This window comes from Elephas maximus, chromosome 14 (assembly GCF_024166365.1).
Source record: "Elephas maximus indicus isolate mEleMax1 chromosome 14, mEleMax1 primary haplotype, whole genome shotgun sequence".
Taxonomy (NCBI): Eukaryota; Metazoa; Chordata; class Mammalia; order Proboscidea; family Elephantidae; genus Elephas; species Elephas maximus.
The window spans coordinates 37,999,984-38,019,128 of NC_064832.1; the positions used below are offsets into that span (position 1 = coordinate 37,999,984).

Sequence of the window (19,145 nt, forward strand, 5' to 3'; positions counted from 1 at the left end):
TATCGTTTAGATATTTATATCATTGTACCATACTTTTTCCTCTTTATTTTAGATTTCTTTTTTATTATTGTAAAAATAAAGATAACACATTTGCCAATTCAGCATCTTTCATGTGTAGAATTCAGTGACACCAATTACATCAGTTATGTTGTGCATCCATCACCATTTCCGTTGCCAAACTTTCCATCACCATACACAGAAACTTATTGTTTCTTACACAGTGATTTCCCCTTTCCCCCTCCATGCCACCCATTAAACTGATTCTAGGTATTTCATTTAAATGAAATCATATAATATTTGTGGGTTTTGTACCGTACTTTTTACAACTTAGCTGTTGACCATAGAGTCGATTCTGAGGTTTGGTTTGGTTTTACAACTTGTTCCCTAGCCCCCTCCCCTACTGGGTATTGTTCTTGAGATTTAAACACGTTGATTCATAATGTAGATCTAACTCCTTCCCTTCCTCCCTCTGTCTTCTTTATGTCTTTCTCCGAGACTCTTGCCACTGGTGCTGGTTTGAATATCATTGTTCAGATCTCCTTGGGCACCTATGCAAGAATTTCCCTAGGTTAGGCCCATAGTCAGCTCTACCAGGTATTGTCTAATTGCTGTCAAAAGTCCGAAGACCAATTCACCTTCCCATCAGCAATTTGTAAGAGGACTAGTTCTGCCAGACACCCTCCCTGGCACACGGCAAGGTTATCATACTTATTACTAATTTTTTTTTGTCATTCTTGCTGTGAAATGTGTGAAATCGTATCTTGCTCTACTTTGCATGTCTCTAATTTTTTTAATTACTAGGAGCCCCGGTGACACAGTGGTTGAGAGCTTGGCTGCTAACCAAAAAGGTCAGCAGTTCAAATCCACCAGCCCCTCCTTGGAAACTCTGTGGGGCAGTTCTACTCTGTCCTATAGTGTCACTATGAGTTGAAATTGACTCCATGGCAACGGGTTTGTTTTTTTTTTCAGTTTGAATTACTAGTGAGATTGAATATCTTTTCACATGGATATTGCTCGTGAGAGGTAGTCAGTGTGGTGGCAAGAGTGTGGACTCTGGGGCTGCCTGAGGCTGAGTCCTAGTTTTGACCCTTACTAGATGTGTGACCTTGAACAAGTTGCTTCTATAAATTGTAGATGATAATAGTACCCTCACAAGGTTATTGTGAAGTTAATATATGTAAAGTGCTTACAACAGAACCTGACACCTACTAAGCACTATATACATCCTAGCTATTATTACTGTTGCTGATATTCTTTTTATTATTATTGTTAATTGGGTTTCTTCCCCTGGGAAGTGCATGTGTCTACAGTTTGCCCATTTTTCTATTGCGTTGGTTGTTTTTCTAATTGATTTGTTAGATTTCTTTATACAGTCTTCACACTAATCCTTTTATGTTTTTCTTCTGTTAACCCATAGCTGTTTTCTGGGTTGTCTTTTCATCTTATTTATAAGATGCTTTTCATATAAAAAAATGAAAAAAAAATTTTTTCATGTATTAACAAAAACATTTATATAGTTAAAAATTATAAGTGAATTAATACACTTTATTTATTTATTTATTTTTTTAGTGTTTGGTACAAATGTAAAATACAGTACAAATACACCTTCTTTCTCCTTTTAGCCAATGGACATATAGTTAAGAGTAGCACGAACCTCAGTGGGCAGAAACGAAATCAGCTGGTCACAATCTGGTGGCCTTTGAGCCACATTTGACCTGCAGAGGTATTGTTTGGCTCTAATGGAGTTGGCCCACAGTATGTCCAATCAAGAATGAATTGCTGTTTCACACTGAAGATGTTTGGCACTTTGGTTATACCTGTATAAACTGGGACATCTGGCCATATCGGCGTGTGTCTCTGCAGGGCAGCAATGCCCTGGAGCTGAGTGGCGGCTGCAGATCACTCCCTGGTTTGTCACAGTCCCCACAGTCCCCCCTCTCTGGTCTCCCCACATTGACCTGGGTGGCATTTGTTGTATATCCCGGAGTCTAAGCTCTTGTTTCTCTTGCTCTAGCCAATTTCTCTCAGATAGAAGCAGGTGAGGGGAAGTAAACCTGCCCCGTACACTCCCAGCAAGACAAAAAGTACCAAGGAGAGATTTGTAACTGCTATTTTTTAGTGAGGTTACTCCCCCCGCCCCAATTATGGCCAATTAGCTTTAAAATTGGTAGTTATTATGAATTGAATTATGTTCCCCCAAAATATGTGTTTTTAAATCCTAACTTCTATGTCTGTGGTTATAATCCCATTTGGGAATGGGTCATCTTTGTTATGCTAATAAGACAGGATTAAGTATAGGGTGTATTTTTAGTCAATCTATTTTGAGATATAAAAAAAGATTAAACAAGTGAGCAAAAAGAGAGACGGGAAGAGAGACGCCAAGCCACATGAAGATTTGCCAGGAGCAGAAGCTCAAAGAGACAAGGACCTTCCCCCAGAGCTGACAGAGAAAGCCTTCCCCTAGAGCTGGCACCCTGGATTCGAACTTCTAGTCTCCTAAACTGTGAGAAAATAAATTTCTGTTTGTTAAAGCCACCCACTGTTGGTATTTCTGTTATAGCAGCACTAGATAACTAAGATAGTGGTTTAATATTTTTATTAGAATGTTCTCATGAGTCTTGTCATGGTTTAAAAGTGGAGGTTGTAGTTGACCAGGTAGAGAAGTGTGCTCAGCACCTTGTAGCCCTGGTGTGATGGGTGGCAGACAGCTAGCTCTCAAGCTCCTACGATTCTGAGGTTTTTGTTTGTTAACTTTTGCAAAAATTTTACAAAAATTTAACTTTTGCAATTCTAGACTATTCAAATGAACCAACAGATACACACTTCACCACCTGTGGCCTTGCCCATATTTTTTGTTTTTTCCAAAGAGCCACCTTTTTTTTAATTGATAATCTCCATGAACAGATTTTTGTTAATATGTAATATACCATATTCCTTTCCTTCCTTCCTTCTCGCAATGCAGCTTGTCCTCCAGACCCCCACCCTTCCTCCAACTAGATGGGAGTCTAATGGTATTGGGATACCAAAACAAACTCACTGCCATAGAGTCAATTCTGACTCACAGTACCCCTACAGGACAGAGCAGAACTGCCCCATAGGGTTTCCCAGGCTGTAAATCTTTACAAAATCAGACTGCCACATGTTTCTCCCATGGAGTGGCTGGTGGGTTCAAACTGCCAAGCTTTTGGTTACCATCCGAGAGCTTTAAGCACTGCACCACTAAGGCTCCTTGTATTGGAATGGGTTAGTACTAATTTTTATACTTTTAGACCTGACAAAGAAGACAATTCAAGCATGACTAGGCTCTCCCCCAACTTCCCCCCAATACCTAAGGTTTTGAAATGTTTAAGAATCCTTGAGAATTCTTTTTCCCATTTTTTCTCATCTCTTCTTGGCTTCTTCTTATCTACTTTTAGAATTGATCACCAAGTTTGAGAAATGATTCTCTTGTAGATATCTCTTTATGTTGTATTATTTGGAGTAGTCTAATTGCTGTAATAAATAGACCCCAAAATATATAATAGCTTAACTAAACCACCAAACCAAACCCGTTGCCATCAAGTTGATTCTGACTCATAGTGACCCTATAGGGCAGAGTAGAACTGACCCTGTAGAGTTTCCAGGGAGTGCCTGGTGGATTTGAACTGCTGACCTTTTGGTTAACAGCCATAGTTCTTAACCATTGCACCATCAGGGTTTCCTATAATGCCTTAAGCACTATATAATCCCCCCTGCCCCCCCCCCCACTCATCTAAGTCACTGCCCTGGTGGTACAGTGGGTAAGAATTCGACTGACCCAGCTCTGCATGACCTCGCTAACAACAAAAGACCACTATTTCCAAACAGGGTCATATTTATAGGTAGCAAACCCAAAGCCATTGGCATCAAGTTGATTCCAACTCACGGTGACCCAACGTGTTACAGAGTAGAACTGCTCCATAGGATTTTTTGGGCTATAATCTTTAAGGAAACAGATTTCCAGGCCTTTCTAATGTGACGCTGCTGGGTGACTTCGAACTGCCAACGCTTTGGTTAGCAGCCGAGCACAAACCATTTGCACCTCCCAGGGACCTATTTATAGGTACATATATTTTTTTTATATTTCAACATATACTTTGGGGGTATACAGTTTAATTCACAACAGTTAATCACTTGGGAGAAATCTTCATTCTTCACAGGCCTCTACTTGTATTCCCATAGCCGTCCTGTAGCTCAGTCTCTATGCTTTAATCTTACGGCATGGGTGAGGCAGTGATACTTGACACAAAGGCCGTGGCTGGCGGTTAGCTGCTCAGCCATCTTTGGACTTGGCATTGGCAGGTAAGCAGCTGTTAGTCAGCACACACTGTGGGAGTTACTTCGGGAACTTGGCCTGAAGTTCCTTGCTTATCACGGTGTTTCTTTCTCATCTCATTCTCCCATGGTCTGCACTCAGCTAAGGATATTCAGAAATCTCATCCAAACTTATGGCAACTCTCTTCTTTTTATGCTTTTGAGTGATGACTTCATAAAGCCCCAGACAGTGGGACAGTGTCCAGGCTCTGCAACTTCATTTGTCTCCTTGTCTATTCCAGGCTAGATAAGCAATCCTAGACAAATGGAATGCATGCTTGTCTCAGCTGCCGAAGCCTCCTGTTTCCCAGGGTCATGTATGTAGCTTAACTTTTAGCTCTTCCCTTCCCAGCTCGAGCTGCTAACCTTGTTCACATGTCATGTTCTACCTTCTGCCTAAGTAACTATCTGAAGTGATGTTGGCATTCTCTGATTAATGTCTAATTCTTTGTTTTGATGCTTTTTTTTTTTAAACTGGATGCCATTTATTTGTTCTTATCAGAACATTTGTGTTTCTTTTGATGCCCATGTCCTAAATAAAGTACTTGATTAACTGCATCTTAACATTAAGCCAAAAATATAAGAGAGGTAGAAGAAGGAAGGATGCAGATGGGGAACGGGCTGTGAAAGTCTGGGGCAGCATAAATCAAGCCTTGAGAAGGTATTTGGTTATGCAACCGGAATAAAGGGGTAGAATTCCACAAATGGCATGAAAAACAGACAAAAGAAGCAGAAATGAGTAAGCAGACTAGGAGTGTCATTGAAGCGAGGACTAGTAAACAATTCCAGTGTTGTTTGTTTGACATAAGGAGGCCTGGTCGTGCAGAAGGTTAAGTGCTCAGCTTCTGACCGAAAAGTTGGCAGGTCTGATCCACCTGGAGGCGCTGCAGGAGATAGAACTGATGATCTGGCTCTATGAAGACTGCAGCCAGGGAGACCTCATGGAGCAGTTTCACTGTCATGTGGGGCCGCTATGAGTCAAAATCGACTCGATGGCAGCCAGCATGCTTGACATAGGCGAGAGGAGAAAGTAGGGTGGTGGTTTGGGTTTTTAAGGGAAAAACAAAGAACTTTTATTGAAACTGAGGCTAGTTCTGGGTCAGCCTTTCAGAGCTAAAAGCACAAGTCAGAAATGCAGACTAGAACCAGCAGTGCTTATTCACCATGGAAGGAGGTTCGTGGCTTCCCTTAAATCAAATACAAAGGTGTGTGTGTATCTGAAGAAATAGGCTCCGTTTCTGCTCTCAGAAGCCTCAAAGGGCCCATGATCCATAAATGGGTAAGAGTTATTGGACCAGAGAGTCTATTAGTCAAGGGCACGTGGGAGATGAAGTAACCAGGAGGAAGAAATACTCCTAGAAAGTGAAATGGGGCCTAGCGTAAGGCAGATGTGGGCTGAGATGTTGTGGGTTAATGTTCCACAGCTCCATAGTGAAGTCTGAGTGTCAAGCTTTAAATATTCAGAAAGGAAATTAGGGCCCTAGACTGTGGAATCTAACAGAGCGTTTATCTCCGTATCAATAGCACAAAGTGGAGAAAAGGCAATCACAGGTTCACATATCACACACCTAGTTTTATATTTTTCAAACCTAATGTTCCTCAGGAATGCATTCCTGCAATAATGGCATTTTGGGTTGATTTTCTGCTATACGATGTTCTTAACCTAACCTTTTGTTCTGCATAGGACACTCTTAGTCATCACCCAAGAAAAGCCTAGGCTGGTGTCCAAAGGCACAATACACGATGATACTATGTAAATTTCTTATGAAAACACTAACACCTATTTGTGTTCCTGGTAGCAAAACTGCTGAATTCTTGAGCCGACTGGACACGGGATCGCCAAACAGAAGCACCTGCCAGACTGCTTTTCGTGACCCACAATCCTCAGCATGGGTAAGTAGAATGCCATGCAGGGTGCTGTCTGGAATCTTTTTTTTTTTTTTAATTTAATTGTGGTAAAAACATATATAACAAAATATTTGCCAATTCACCAATTTTTACATATAAAATTCAGTGAATTGATTACCCTCATCCTGTTGTGCAACCATTTCCTCTATCCTTTTCCAAACCATCCCACCACCATTAACAGAAGCTTAGTTGGGCATCTTTTAAATAACGTGTTTAGTGAATGAAGATAAGGTCATAGAGTGACCTGTATAGAGTACAGTGCTGGAATGGAAGGCAGATGACCTGATAGGAAGCTTTGACCTCAAATATTGTCTCAGCTACAAAACAGTGGTTGTACATGTTACCTACGTTATGGGCACCTGAACCGACTTCTGAAAAGCTCCTTAACCTTGCTCGTCATTCCTTCATCCATCCCTCCATCCCTCCATCCCTCCATCCCTCCATCCCTCCATCCCTCCATCCCTCCATCCCTCCATCCCTCCCTCCCTCCATCCCTCCCTCCCTCCCTCCCTCCCTCCCTCCCTCCCTCCCTCCCTCCCTCCCTCCCTCCATCCATCCCTCCATCCCTCCATCCAATTTTTATGTCTACATAAGTTGTATTGAGTTGCATATAGTTTCTGCCTTGAAGGACTGTTAAGTAAAGGAGAAAATCAATATTTACAAAGAAATGTGAGTATAGAGCATATCAGAATTGGAAAGCATCATGGCCTTACCTACCTAAGTTAGAAACACCTACCTAAGTGTCAGGTTGTGTGCAGGTTCCGTGTTCAGAGGAACAAAATGCCGCCTAGTCCTGCACCATCCCCATGATTGACTGGAGATTGGATCACTGTGATCCATACGGTTTTCATTGACTGAATTTTGGAAGTAGATCAGCAGACATTTCTTCCTAATCCGGAAGCTCTGCTGAAAGCTGTTCACCATCATAGCAACATACAAGCCTCCATTTAGGGATGGGTGGTGGCTGTGCATAAGGCACTTTGGCTGGGAATTGATCCTGGGTCTCCTTCATGGAAGGCAAGGATCCTACCACTGAACCACCACTGTCCTTGGCTGGCTCACTGGGGTCAAGAAAGTAAAGGTAATCAAGGATGATTTTGGGAATGGGTTGTAGTGAAGGAAAGGATAGGTTTAATTTTTCTTAAGTCTTAGCTTTTCCAGAGTTTGAGAAGATAGTGAATATTAAGTTGTTAGAAAAATCCCATCTTCTTTCCCTTGCCCCTTTCTCTTTAGTACTATGTTTTTGTTTTTAAATCAGGAAGACATTATGACACTCCTTGGGAAAAGGCCATTATATACCATTGTTTACAAACCTTCAGTTTTAATTCCTTTGCAAGCTTCTAACATAGTGTTCCAAAATTTAGTTTGATCAGTGTGGGCACCACCAGTTGTGGCTGGTGAAGTCCGTCATCTCTCCCCACTCACGGCAGGGCTCTGGGGAAAGCGTTAGAAGCTGTAGATAGTGGAGGCAAATCACGTGTAGATGACAGTCCTTGACATCTACCCAGATTTCCTTGTGGCCATGAGAAGGGGAAGGAGAACAGGAGTTGGATAGTTTTACCAACTGGGTTCATGAGAAAAGTGGCCAGGGTGGTCCTGCTTTCTGTCTGGGGTCTTCCTGACTCTGTATGATTTGAAACACCTGGCAGTACTGTGTGTGCTTGCTCAATTTATTTTGGCTCGTTCCTTCAATTTAACAAGATGATCCTGAACTTTAATATTGTCTTCCAAAGCATAAGCAAAGGCTCCCTGAGCTGTGTTTTCTGTGGATTGATTAGTGCATTAGTCACACGCTCCTCAGAGCTATTAATAGACTATATGGGGCAGGATTGGGCCCAGGATGCTTCCCTATGAGCCGCACGCACTAGCTGCTCCCATTTTGACACCAAACTTAATAATTTGTTGGTGTGCAATACCTTTAACTGACTTTTTATCCATATTAACTATTCTTATTCTGCTAATTCAAATGCATGGAACTCCTCAGAGAATCCTCTGTGGAACTATTTCTATGGCTTTAGTAAAATCAAATATGTAGATTACCCTTTTGTGAAGTATGTTGCATCTCTGCTGAAAGAAGGCACTGCTTAGCCACTATGCCACCAGGGTTTCTGCAGTTTGCCTTAGCTCGGGTATATGGGTGGGACATGACCATTGTATGATACTGTCTTTATGGGGTGTGATGAGCTGTACAAGGGTTTAGGTTTTATAATTTTAAAAATTAAAAAAATTTTACTACCTAATGCAACTTTGCCAGGAAAATCGGTCTTCTTGCAGCTTTCTTATTTAATGTGGCTCAGCCATGGGCAGATGGGGATTTCATAAATACTGGATGTCCATCAAAAACACAACAAGAAAATTCTTTTAAGTGTTATACAAAAAGAGTTCAGACAAAAAGTACTTATAGTGTTTATCTACACAGAATGGATATTGTTCTTTCTACAGAAATATATGTGTGTGTGTGTGTATGTGTGTGGGTGGGTGTAGGAGAAAGTACCAGCATCACCATCCCGTTCTCAGTCATTATCATTAAATATTTTCAGTCCCATACTGAATGGTTTCGAGCCTCTGGCTTGCCTATCCCTGCGTTGCTAAAGCTACCATCTACCAACAATTTTATGTATATGTGTATGTGTGTATGTACATGTAAGAAGTCCTAGTGGTTAAGCACTCAGCTGCTAACCAGAAAGTCAGTAGTTCAAACCTACCAGCTGCTCCACAGTAGAAAGATGTGCCAGTCTGCTTCTGTAAAGATTACAGCCTTGGAAACCCAGTGGGGCAGTTGTACTCTGTCCTATAGGGTTGCTATGAGCCAGAATTGACTCAACGGTAATGGGGTTAGGTTTTTTATATGCGTGTGTATGTGTATATGCATAAATATATGCCACAATTTATCTGTCAGTTTGTAGTACTGTGGTGGCTTCCATGTTGCTGTGATGCTGGAAGCTATGCCACCAGTATTTCAAATACCAACAGGAAGCCATCAAAGAAGATGGAAGGAATACACATAGTCACAGTACCAAGAAGAATTGACCGATGTTCAACCATTTCAGGAGGTAGCATATGATCAAGAACTGATGGTACTGAAGGAAAAAGTCAAAGCTGTACTGAAGGCATTCATGAAAAACAAGGCTTCAGGAATTGAAAGACTACCAATGGAGATGTTTCCACAAGCAGATGCAGTACTGGAAGTGCTCACTCATCTGTGCCAAGAAACTTAGAAGACAGCTACCTGGTCAACCAACTGAAAAAGACTCATATTTGTGCCCATTCCAAAGAAGGGTGATCAGATGGAATGCACATATTATCAAACAATATTGTTAATATCACATGAAAGTAAAATTTTGCTGAAGGTAATTAAAAAATGGTTACAGCAGTACATTGACAAGAAACTCCAGAAATTAAAGCCAGATTCAGAAGAGAATATGCTAATGTCAGATGGATCATGGCTGAAAGCAGAGAATACCAGAAAGATGTTTACCTGTGTTTTATTGTCTATCCAAAGGTATTCAACTATGTGGATCATAACAAATTGTGGATAACATTGCAAAGGATGGGAATTCCAGAACACTTATTTGTGTTCATAAGGAACGTCTACATAGACCAAGAAGCAGTTGTTTGAACAAAACAAGGGGATACTTACTGTGTTGTTTAAAACCAAGAAAAATGTGTGCCAGAGTTATATCTTTTCACCATACTTATTCGATCTGTATACTGAGGAAATAATCCTAGAAGGTGGACTACATAAAGAAGAACGCAGCATCAGGATTGGAGGAAGACTTATTAACAACCTACAATATGCAGATGACAGAACCTTGCTTCAGAAAGCAAACAGGACTTGAAGCACTTACTGATGAAGATCAAAGACTACAGCCGTCAGTATGGATTACATTTCAACATAAAGAACACAAAAAAGTCCCCACAGGTGCACTGATAAACAACATTATGATAAATGGAGAAAAGATTGAAGTTGTCAAGGATTTCATTTTACTTGCATCCACAATCAACACCCATGGAAGCAGGAGGCAAGAAATCAAACAACATATTGCATTGGGCAAATCTGCTGCAAAAGACCTCTTTAAAGTGTCAAAAAGCAAAGATGTCACTTTGAGGACTAAGGTGCGCCTGACCCAAGCCATGGTATTTTCAGTTGCCTCATGTGCATGCAAAATCTGGACAATGAGTAAGGAAGACACAAGAAGAATTGATCCATTTAAATTACGGAGTTGGCAGAGAATATTGAATATACTATGGAATGCCAGAAAAACAGGCAAATCTGTCTTGGAAGAAGTACAGCCAGAATGCCCCTTAGAAGCAAGGATGGCAAGACTGTCTCACTTACTTTGAATGTGTTATCAGGACAGACCTGTCCCTGGAGAAGGACATCATGCTTGGTAAAGTAGAGGGTCAGTGAGAAAGAGAAAGGCCCTCAATGAGATGGATTGATACAGTGGCTGCAACAATGGGCTCAAACAGCAACGATTGTGAGGATGGTGCAGGACTGGGCAGTGTTTCATTCTGTTGTACATTAAGGTACTATGTGTCGGAACTGACTTGATGGCGCCTAACAACAACAACAACTAAATATGTATATGTGTATCTATATATGTATATATGCATTGCCATCAAGTTAATTGCAACTCATAGAAACCCTACAGACATAGAGTAGAACTGCTCCATAGGGTTTCCAAGGCTGTAATCTTCACTGAAGCAGACTGCCACACCTTTTTCCTGTGGAGCACAGCTGGTGGGTTTGAACTGCCAACCTTCCGATTAGCAGCCGAGTACTTAATTGCTGCAAGACCAGGGTTCCTTTATATGTATATGTAATTTATGTGTAATTATATATATATAATTGTGGTAAATATACATGCAACAAAACATTTGGCATTTCAGCATTCTTCACGTGTACAATTCAGTGACATTGATTATGTTCAACATGTCGCTCACCTATTACCATTATCCGTTTCCAAGTTTTTCCATCATCCTTAATAGAAGCTCAGTGTCCTCTAAGAAATGACTTACCCTGCCTGAGAATAATATTTTTTAAAAATCTGATCCTGTTGTTCCACTGCCTAAAATCACTCAGTGGCTCCCTATAGCTTCAAGGATAAAGTCAAAATGCTTTAGCGTCAGCATAGAACTCTTTCTCGTCTCTGCCACTGTCTATCTTTCTAGCATCATCTCTCGACAGTCCCCTAGAGCCTGAAGACTGGCCTTGGCTACTGCAAGGACCAGCATCATGGGCCTCACTTGGGAGCTTATAGAAATGTAGAAGACTCTGAGGCCCGCCCCAGAACTCCAGAATTAGAACCTTCATATTAAAATATCCATGGGAGACTTGTGTGCACATTGCACATTAGTGTTTTTGGGTCATTGCACTATTGCTCACTCCTCTCTCTAACCATAGCCTCCCATTTGCATTTCACTGACTGCTTAGCTGTTTCAGTTTTTAATCATGTGTAACATGGTCATTCTTCAAAAGTCAAATGATACTTAAAGGCATGTGTCCCTTGGAGCCTTCAATCCCACTCCCACCCCAATACTTTAAGCCTCTTGTATTAGCTTCCTGCTGCTGCCGTAGCAAATTACCATATATTTAGTGGCTTAAAACAACACTAATTTGTTCTCTGACAGTCCTGGGGCTGAGAGGTCAACAATGAGTCTTAAGGGGCTAATACCATGGTGTCACCAAGGCTGGTTTGTTCTGGAGGCTCCAGGGGACAATCTGTTCTTTGCCTCTTCTAGGTTCTGGAGGCAGCTGGCCTTCCTTGGTTCCCTGGCTTATGGCTGTATTACTCCTGTCTCTATTTCTGTCTTCATGTTACCTGATTGCCTTCTTATAAGGATGGTTGTGATCATGTAGGCTACACCTGGACAATCCAGGATAATCTCCTCATGTCCAGATCCTTCGTTGGATCACATCTGCAAAGGCCCTCTTGCCATGTAACGTAACATACTTACGGGTTCCGGGATTAGAACGTGGACATCTTTGGGGGCCTTTATTCAGTCTCTCACACTCCCCCAGCTGTTTCTCTTGTTATTTGGCTCCACACATCTATTATGTGTATATTGCTATCTCTTGATTAATCAATTTTAGACCTCATTGATTAATTTACTATTATGGTAAATAGGGTTTTCAGTGGACTTAAACTTCTCTACCCCCCCATCTCCTAATACAATTATTTTGTTTTTATTTATTTTCAGGCTTTCCTGTATTATGGCTGTGTAAAAATTTTTTTTTCTTCGCTGCCAAGCCCGTTAGCATACTCTGATTACATTTCCTTTTTTCTTTATAACTTTTAAAAACTTTTGCTTTTTGCATTGGTTTAGTTTCCTTTGGACATTTGACTTCCTTCACCTAACTTTGTGACTGTTCTATAAAATGCCTTGATGCAAATTTCCACAGAATTTTCCATCTTACGCCATCAGGTAACTTATCAATTCCGTTTTTTCCCCCTGAAATACCCCTCCCAGGTCTCTCTTACCTCTTGCTTTAACCTGGACTGGTTGCTCTTAGGCTTGCTACACAGCTGTTGTTCCGGGACTTTCCTTTGACTCAGCGGTTCTCAGCTTTGCAAATGGGAATCACCTGGGGAGCTTTAAAAATTACTGGTGCCTGGGTCACACCTCCAGAGATCCTGATGTATTGTGGCCTGGGCACCAGAGTTTTTAAAAGCTCCCCAGGTGATTCTTACGTGCAGGCAAGGGTGAGCATCACTGTTTAATGTCACCGTGGGAATTGCTCCCATTGCCTTTTATCTTGAGTCCTCTGTTTTCTGGATCTCATTTTTTCTATTTCCTCATTTTATTTCTTTGTTTTGCTGGAGCATATTATTTAGTAGTTTTCCCAGAGAAGACACAAGGGAAGTACACATGTTTGGGTCCTGGCATGTCTAAAACTATCTTTATTGAGCACTTATACTTAGCTTGCAGTTTTACTGGGAAGTTGTCTTAGAAACACCGTTTGTAATAGTTTTCCTTCAGAATTTTGAAGGCATTATTCTTTGAACCTCGAGTATTAGTTCCTGAGAAATCCAAGGCCATTTGAACCTCAGTCTTTATACAGGGCTTTCCTCATTTCCTACCTGGAAACATTTTAATACCTTCTCTTATTTTCTGGTATTCTGAAATTTCATCGCTACCTTAGCAAGGTCCTTTTTATTCATCCTCAATCTGGAATGCATCTCTAGTTCTGGAAGATTTTCTTGTGTTATTTCTTTGATTTATTACACTTCATTTTCTCTTTATGGAATTCCTGTTAGTCAGATCCTTGACCTTCTGGATTTATCTTCTAACTTGTCTTAAAAAATTTTTTTTCTTCTTTTCTAATTTATCTTTGGAACCCCTGGGTGGTGCAAGTGGTTAACACACTTGGCTGCTAACTGAAAGGTTGCAGGTTCAAGAAGAAAGTCCTAGAGATCTACTTCTGAAAAATGAACCATTGAAAACCCTGTGGAGCACAGTTGTACTTCGACACACATGAGGGTGCAGTGAGTCCAAGGTGACTTGGCAGCAACTGGTTTTAATTAAATTTAATTTTGACTACTTTTTTTTTTTTTTTTTAAACTTTCTAGAATATTTTCTTGACTTTATCTTCTAAATCTTACACTGTTTTTTTGTGTGTTAGTTTGGGTAAGGAGGGAATCATATTTTCAGTTTCTATGAACTCCATTTTTTTCTTTCTTACTTTTTAAAAATAGCAGCCTGTTCTTGTTTCATGGATAAACTATTACCTCAGAGATCCCAAGGAATCAGTGCAGGGAGCAGAAGACAATTCAAAGGGGGACTTGGAGGCTCCCTGCTCAGTATTCAAAATTTTAGACAGTCCTTCGTTCTCTGCCTGGTGCTTTCCCACTGCTGCCTTCTGTACCAGGGGCCCCATCTGATTTAGATTACCTAGAAATTTTCATGGCTTTGTGGGTGGGTATAGAAACAATGGCTTCTGTTGAGACTTTCTAACAATTCCTTTATTTTCACCTTCCTAATTTTCCTTTATTTTCACCTTCTTAAGAGCTACAGCTACTAATCAAAAGGTCAGCAGTTCAAATCCACCAGGTGCCCCTTGGAAACCCTATGGGGCAGTTCTGTTCTGTCCTGTAGGGTCGTTATAAGTTGAAATTGACTCAATAGCAACAGGTTATCGTCTATTTGTCTGCAGCCCTGGTGGCACAGTGGTTAAGAGCTACAGCTGCTAACCAAAAGGTTAGCAGTTCAGATCTACCAGCTGCTCTATGGAAACCCTATGGAGCAGTTCTTCTCTGTCCTATAAGGTTGTAATGAGTCAGAACTGACTCGACTGCAGTGAGTTTGGTTTTTTGGTTTTATTGTCTATCTGTGCCATCTCTGGGTGGTACAAACGGTTAACACATTTGACTGCTAGGTGCCTTGGAAGAAATACCTGGCAACAGTGGTATCATTAGGGTAGGTGTCACCCAGTGTGGTAACTCATGGTGTCACTCCCCAGCCCCACCATGGACCTCCTCCTGTACCAGACCATACAGAATCCATAGTAATGTTTTTTGTACCAACATTACTTGTAAATTGTAATTGCTGTATGTGACTTCTTTTCCTTCAATTACTACTTCATTCTCAAAAATGTTATTGATATAGGTTCACAAATATGAATTACTACAATATTGTAGCTAAAACACCAGAAAATTTGACAAAATCAGTGAATATAAAAAACACCAGCAGCAATGAAAACAATAGTGCATGCTCGTAGCACGTGCAAATGAAACCATGTGATTTGAACCATAGTGGTAATTGGGTAATAATGACAGCTCTGACCAGAACACATTTTTTTTTTCCCCTTTGCCATCGAGTCGATTCCGACTCGTAGCGGCCCTATAGGACAGAGTAGAACTGCCCCATAGAGTTTCCAAGGAGTGCCTGGTGGATTTGAACTGCCGACCTTTTGGTTAGTAGCTATAGCACTTAACCAGTACACCAACAGGGTTTCCCAGAGCACATTAGAAGGTTCAAAAAGTAAATTGGCATAGTTTTAGCCTTGTAGGTATATTGATCCATGTAAGCTGGGATTATGAAAAATGTTTTTGTCATTATAACTAACTACAGGGATATCTTTATAGACAGTCATTTTGGTGTCACCCCCTCTGACTGTCACCCAGTGTGGTCCTCTCCTCTTATACCCCCCTAGTGACAGCACTGCCTGGTCATCTACTTCTGAAAAATCAGCAGTTGCAAACCTTAGGGAGCACAGTTCTACTCTGACACAGATCATGAGTTGGAATCAATTCAGTGGCAACTAGAAAAAAACAAAATAAAAACCATCCATCTGTCTTCTCAATACCTGGTGTAATACCTCATGCCTTCATTGGTAGGCCTTCACATTACCCTTTAGAGATTATTGGCTTGCATCTCATGTGTGTCTTCTGTCCCCTCCCTAGAAAGTCTCAGGTTGACCTTGTTCTATTTATGTCATTTACCATGTCTTAATCCACTTTGTCTTCATATATTTGGTCTGAGAATACAGATATCTCTTAAATATAGAAGATAGGATTTGGGTTTCTTTTTTGTTTAGGGTACTTTTTGAGAGACAAATGGAGCAGACACATCTTTACTCCACCGTCTTCAAATTAGAACTTAATGCCATTTATGCTTCCTTCTGTTCACACAATGCCCTTTCCCCTGCTTAGCCTGATTCTTACTCTTTTAAACACCACTTAGTGTCACCCACTTTGGCAAGGTATCCTTGATCCTCTCAGTTTAATCAAATGTCCTTCTTTTGGTCTTCCTCAGTCACAAAACTATGGTGCTGTCCAGTACTTGCTAATCTTCTTGTCTGACTTCCACACTAGGTGATAAGCACTTGAGGTTTGGGATCATGTCTTAATACAGTGTGTGCACATAGAAGGCTTAAGTATTTTTTATTGAATGAATTCATTATGACTATAACTTTTGGGAGAAGATGAATAAAAGTGAGTTTTTAGTAGTTGAATGACAAGAAAATTTAGAATTAGTGTTCAGTTAATATTTAATGATAGAAAAGTTATATGACTGTAGTGACTTAGAAATTTACAAGATTAGTAGCTAAGAAAAATAGTGATAAAAAGTTTTCTTTTCCCTATTACTTTTTTTTAACAGAAACTTCCTGTCTTGTCTAAGGATAACTGCTGGGTAAGCAAGCATTAGGATGGCAGTTAACTTTGAACTCTTCGTAGTTAAGGTGCCCTGTGACTTTTTAAAAAAAATTGTGGTTTTAGTTTATATGTAACAAAACATTTTCCACCTCCACACTCTTCCTCTATACAGTTCAGTGACATTAAGTATGCCCATCATGCTGATCAGCCATCACTCTTACCCATTCCCAGAGTTCTCCATCACCCTTAACAGAGGCTCAGTGTCCCCTTAGCAGTGAGTCTTCCTTTCCTTCTTCCTCCCACCTGCCCCTGTTAACCCCTAATAAACTTTGGCCTCTGTACATTTTCCTAGTCTAGCTATTTCATATAAATGTGATCATACAGTATTCGTCCTTTTGTGTCTGACAGACTTCACTTGGCATTATGCTTTCAAGGCTTATCTGGTCCATAGCCATGTGACTTTTAAACCACCACTTCCCAGTATCTGTGGCTGTTTTTATGGCACCTTATGTGTCCAGTAACCATTTTTTTTTTTTGAGTTGAAAACTAGGACCCATATTCTGATAAAAGAACAACAAAGTGGTGCATTTAACCCTTTTGTGAACCAGTTATTTTTTCTTTTTAATTTTTTGTTAATACTATGTGTTTTCAGTAGTGGAGGGCATGCTGAATCATTGGGTGTGTCTAAATTTTTGATAAGTAATATGGTTTTTGTTTTATGTCTCATTCCACAAACTGTACCCTCAGAGTCAAGAGGTACATATGTGTACCCGTTGTGAACACAAATTCTACCCCCCGAGTCCAGAGATGTATATGTGTACCAAATAAAAATTTTCAAAATTCATGTTTTTCCTACCAAAAATTCAATGATTCAGGACCACCTCACACAATAGCCTGTGAAAATAGTAATTTGCAACACACCTGTTTTTTCCATTTCAAACTGTTACATAGGGCTCCTGCCTGCTAGCAGCATGTACTGTCAGTGGGACAGCAGCTTCCCAATGAACCCCAGAGGTATAAAAAGTAAGTGGTAGCTATATATACTGCCGGTCCGGAAAGGGTTTTTAAAAGAAAGGTATTTAAATAGCATTTAGGTTCTACACTTAAGACATCATATTTGCTTTAACTAAATATTTCACTCCACTTTTTGATCTCTCAAATAGAAGCTAGCTGTCCCCATTCTTCCTTTCTTCTGGGGTCTTATGTGGAATATTTGTGATGAAGACTGTCCTTCTCTAGTATAAAAAGAAGGGACCATCAGAGAGTCCCTTTACCTTTTCTTGGTCTTACCACAGTCTCTTGTGTTTCGGGTATAGATTAAAAAAAAAAAAAAGTCCTGTATGTATGTAGGATGTTTTCCTACTTGTCTAATTTAGTAGGATTGGGATATGGGGGGCTTTCTGGACACATCTGGAGCTCCACTATTCTAATTAGTAATGTTGTAGATGATAAAATTCTGAAAAGCCCTTTCTACTTTCTGGAAATTGGCTCTTATTATTTGAGATGGTTGTTAATAGCGATAGAAAGGAGGGAATGAATTCAGAAGTGCTTGAGAAAAAGTAATAGTAAAAGAAGAGATGGAACAAGCCTGCATACTCTTTTGTGGATTATTAGTTCAGAGAACTAGGCCTGAGACTGAGCCCAGTACAACTAGATGGTGCCCAGCTACCACCACTGACTGCTCTGACAGGGATCACGATAGAGTGTCCCAGACAGAGCTGGAGAAAAATGTAGAACAAAATTCTAACTCAAAAAGAAAGACCAGACTTGCCGGCCTGACGGAGATTGGAGAAGCCCTGAGAGTATGGCCCACAGACACCCTTTCAGCTCAGTAATGAAGTCACTCCTGAGGTTTACCCTTCAGCCAAAGAATAGACAGGCCCATAAAACAAAACGAGACTAAAGGGGCACACCAGCACAGGGGCAAGGACTGGAAGGCAGGAGAGAATAGGAAAGCTGGTAATAGGGAACCCAAGGTTGAGAAGGGAGAGTTTTGACATGTCATGCGTGGGGTTGTTAACCAATGTCATAAAACAATATGTGTACTAACTGTTTAATGTGAAATTAGTTTGTTCTGTAAGCCTTCATCTAAAGTACAATTAAAAACAAAGAACTAGGCCTGAAATAGCATGCGGCCTGCTGGCATGGTGCTGCTAGTAATTTTATGAGATCTATGGAATCTCCTAAGCATTAGCCTGTCAGGCTGGCCTCTGCCTTAGAGAAGCTGGGGCTATAAATCAATGTAAGTGTAGGGAAAGTTTGTAACAAATGAATATACAGAATGCTTAAAATCCTAGAAATTTCAGGGTACACTGTCACTATGCCAGTATGTAGGCCCCTGATATGGTAGGTCAGAGGGACTGAAGGACATCCTTCACATGTGCTGGACCTTCTAAGGCTTCCCTCGAAGTCCTAATACAGCCAGAAATGATGGCTCCTGTGCTCCTGAGCTGGAGCCCCTATGTGGTGCAAGCAGTTAATGCGCTCAGCTGCTAACTAAAAGGTTGGAGCTTCAAGTCCACCTAGAGGTGCCTCAGAAGAAAGGCCTGGCAGTCTACTTCCCCAAAATCAGCCATTGAAAGCCCTATGGAACACCGCTGTACTCTGACACACATGGGGTCGCCATGAGCTGGAGTCTACTCAACAGCAGCCGGTTTTGGTGCTTCTGAACTGGGTTTTTTTTTTTTCTTCTTCTTCTTCTTCTTCAGAAATAGAAATAAGGTTCAGGTACAGATTAGGAATGCAGAGACTTAGAAAGAAATTGGAATTACATGGCATCACCAGTTGACAAGCTGTTAATAAGAC

General features: G+C 40.7%; 1 protein-coding gene across 1 annotated transcript in view; it reads left to right on the forward strand.

Annotated features, from left to right (window-relative positions):
* EPSTI1 (epithelial stromal interaction 1) overlaps nucleotides 1–19,145 on the forward strand; it is a 127,665-nt gene that overhangs the window by 63,413 nt on the left and 45,107 nt on the right. Inside the window, exon 7 of the mRNA XM_049852955.1 lies at nucleotides 6,132–6,225. Within this exon, the coding sequence (XP_049708912.1) occupies nucleotides 6,132–6,225 (94 nt within the window). The remainder of the gene's footprint in view (nucleotides 1–6,131; nucleotides 6,226–19,145) is intronic.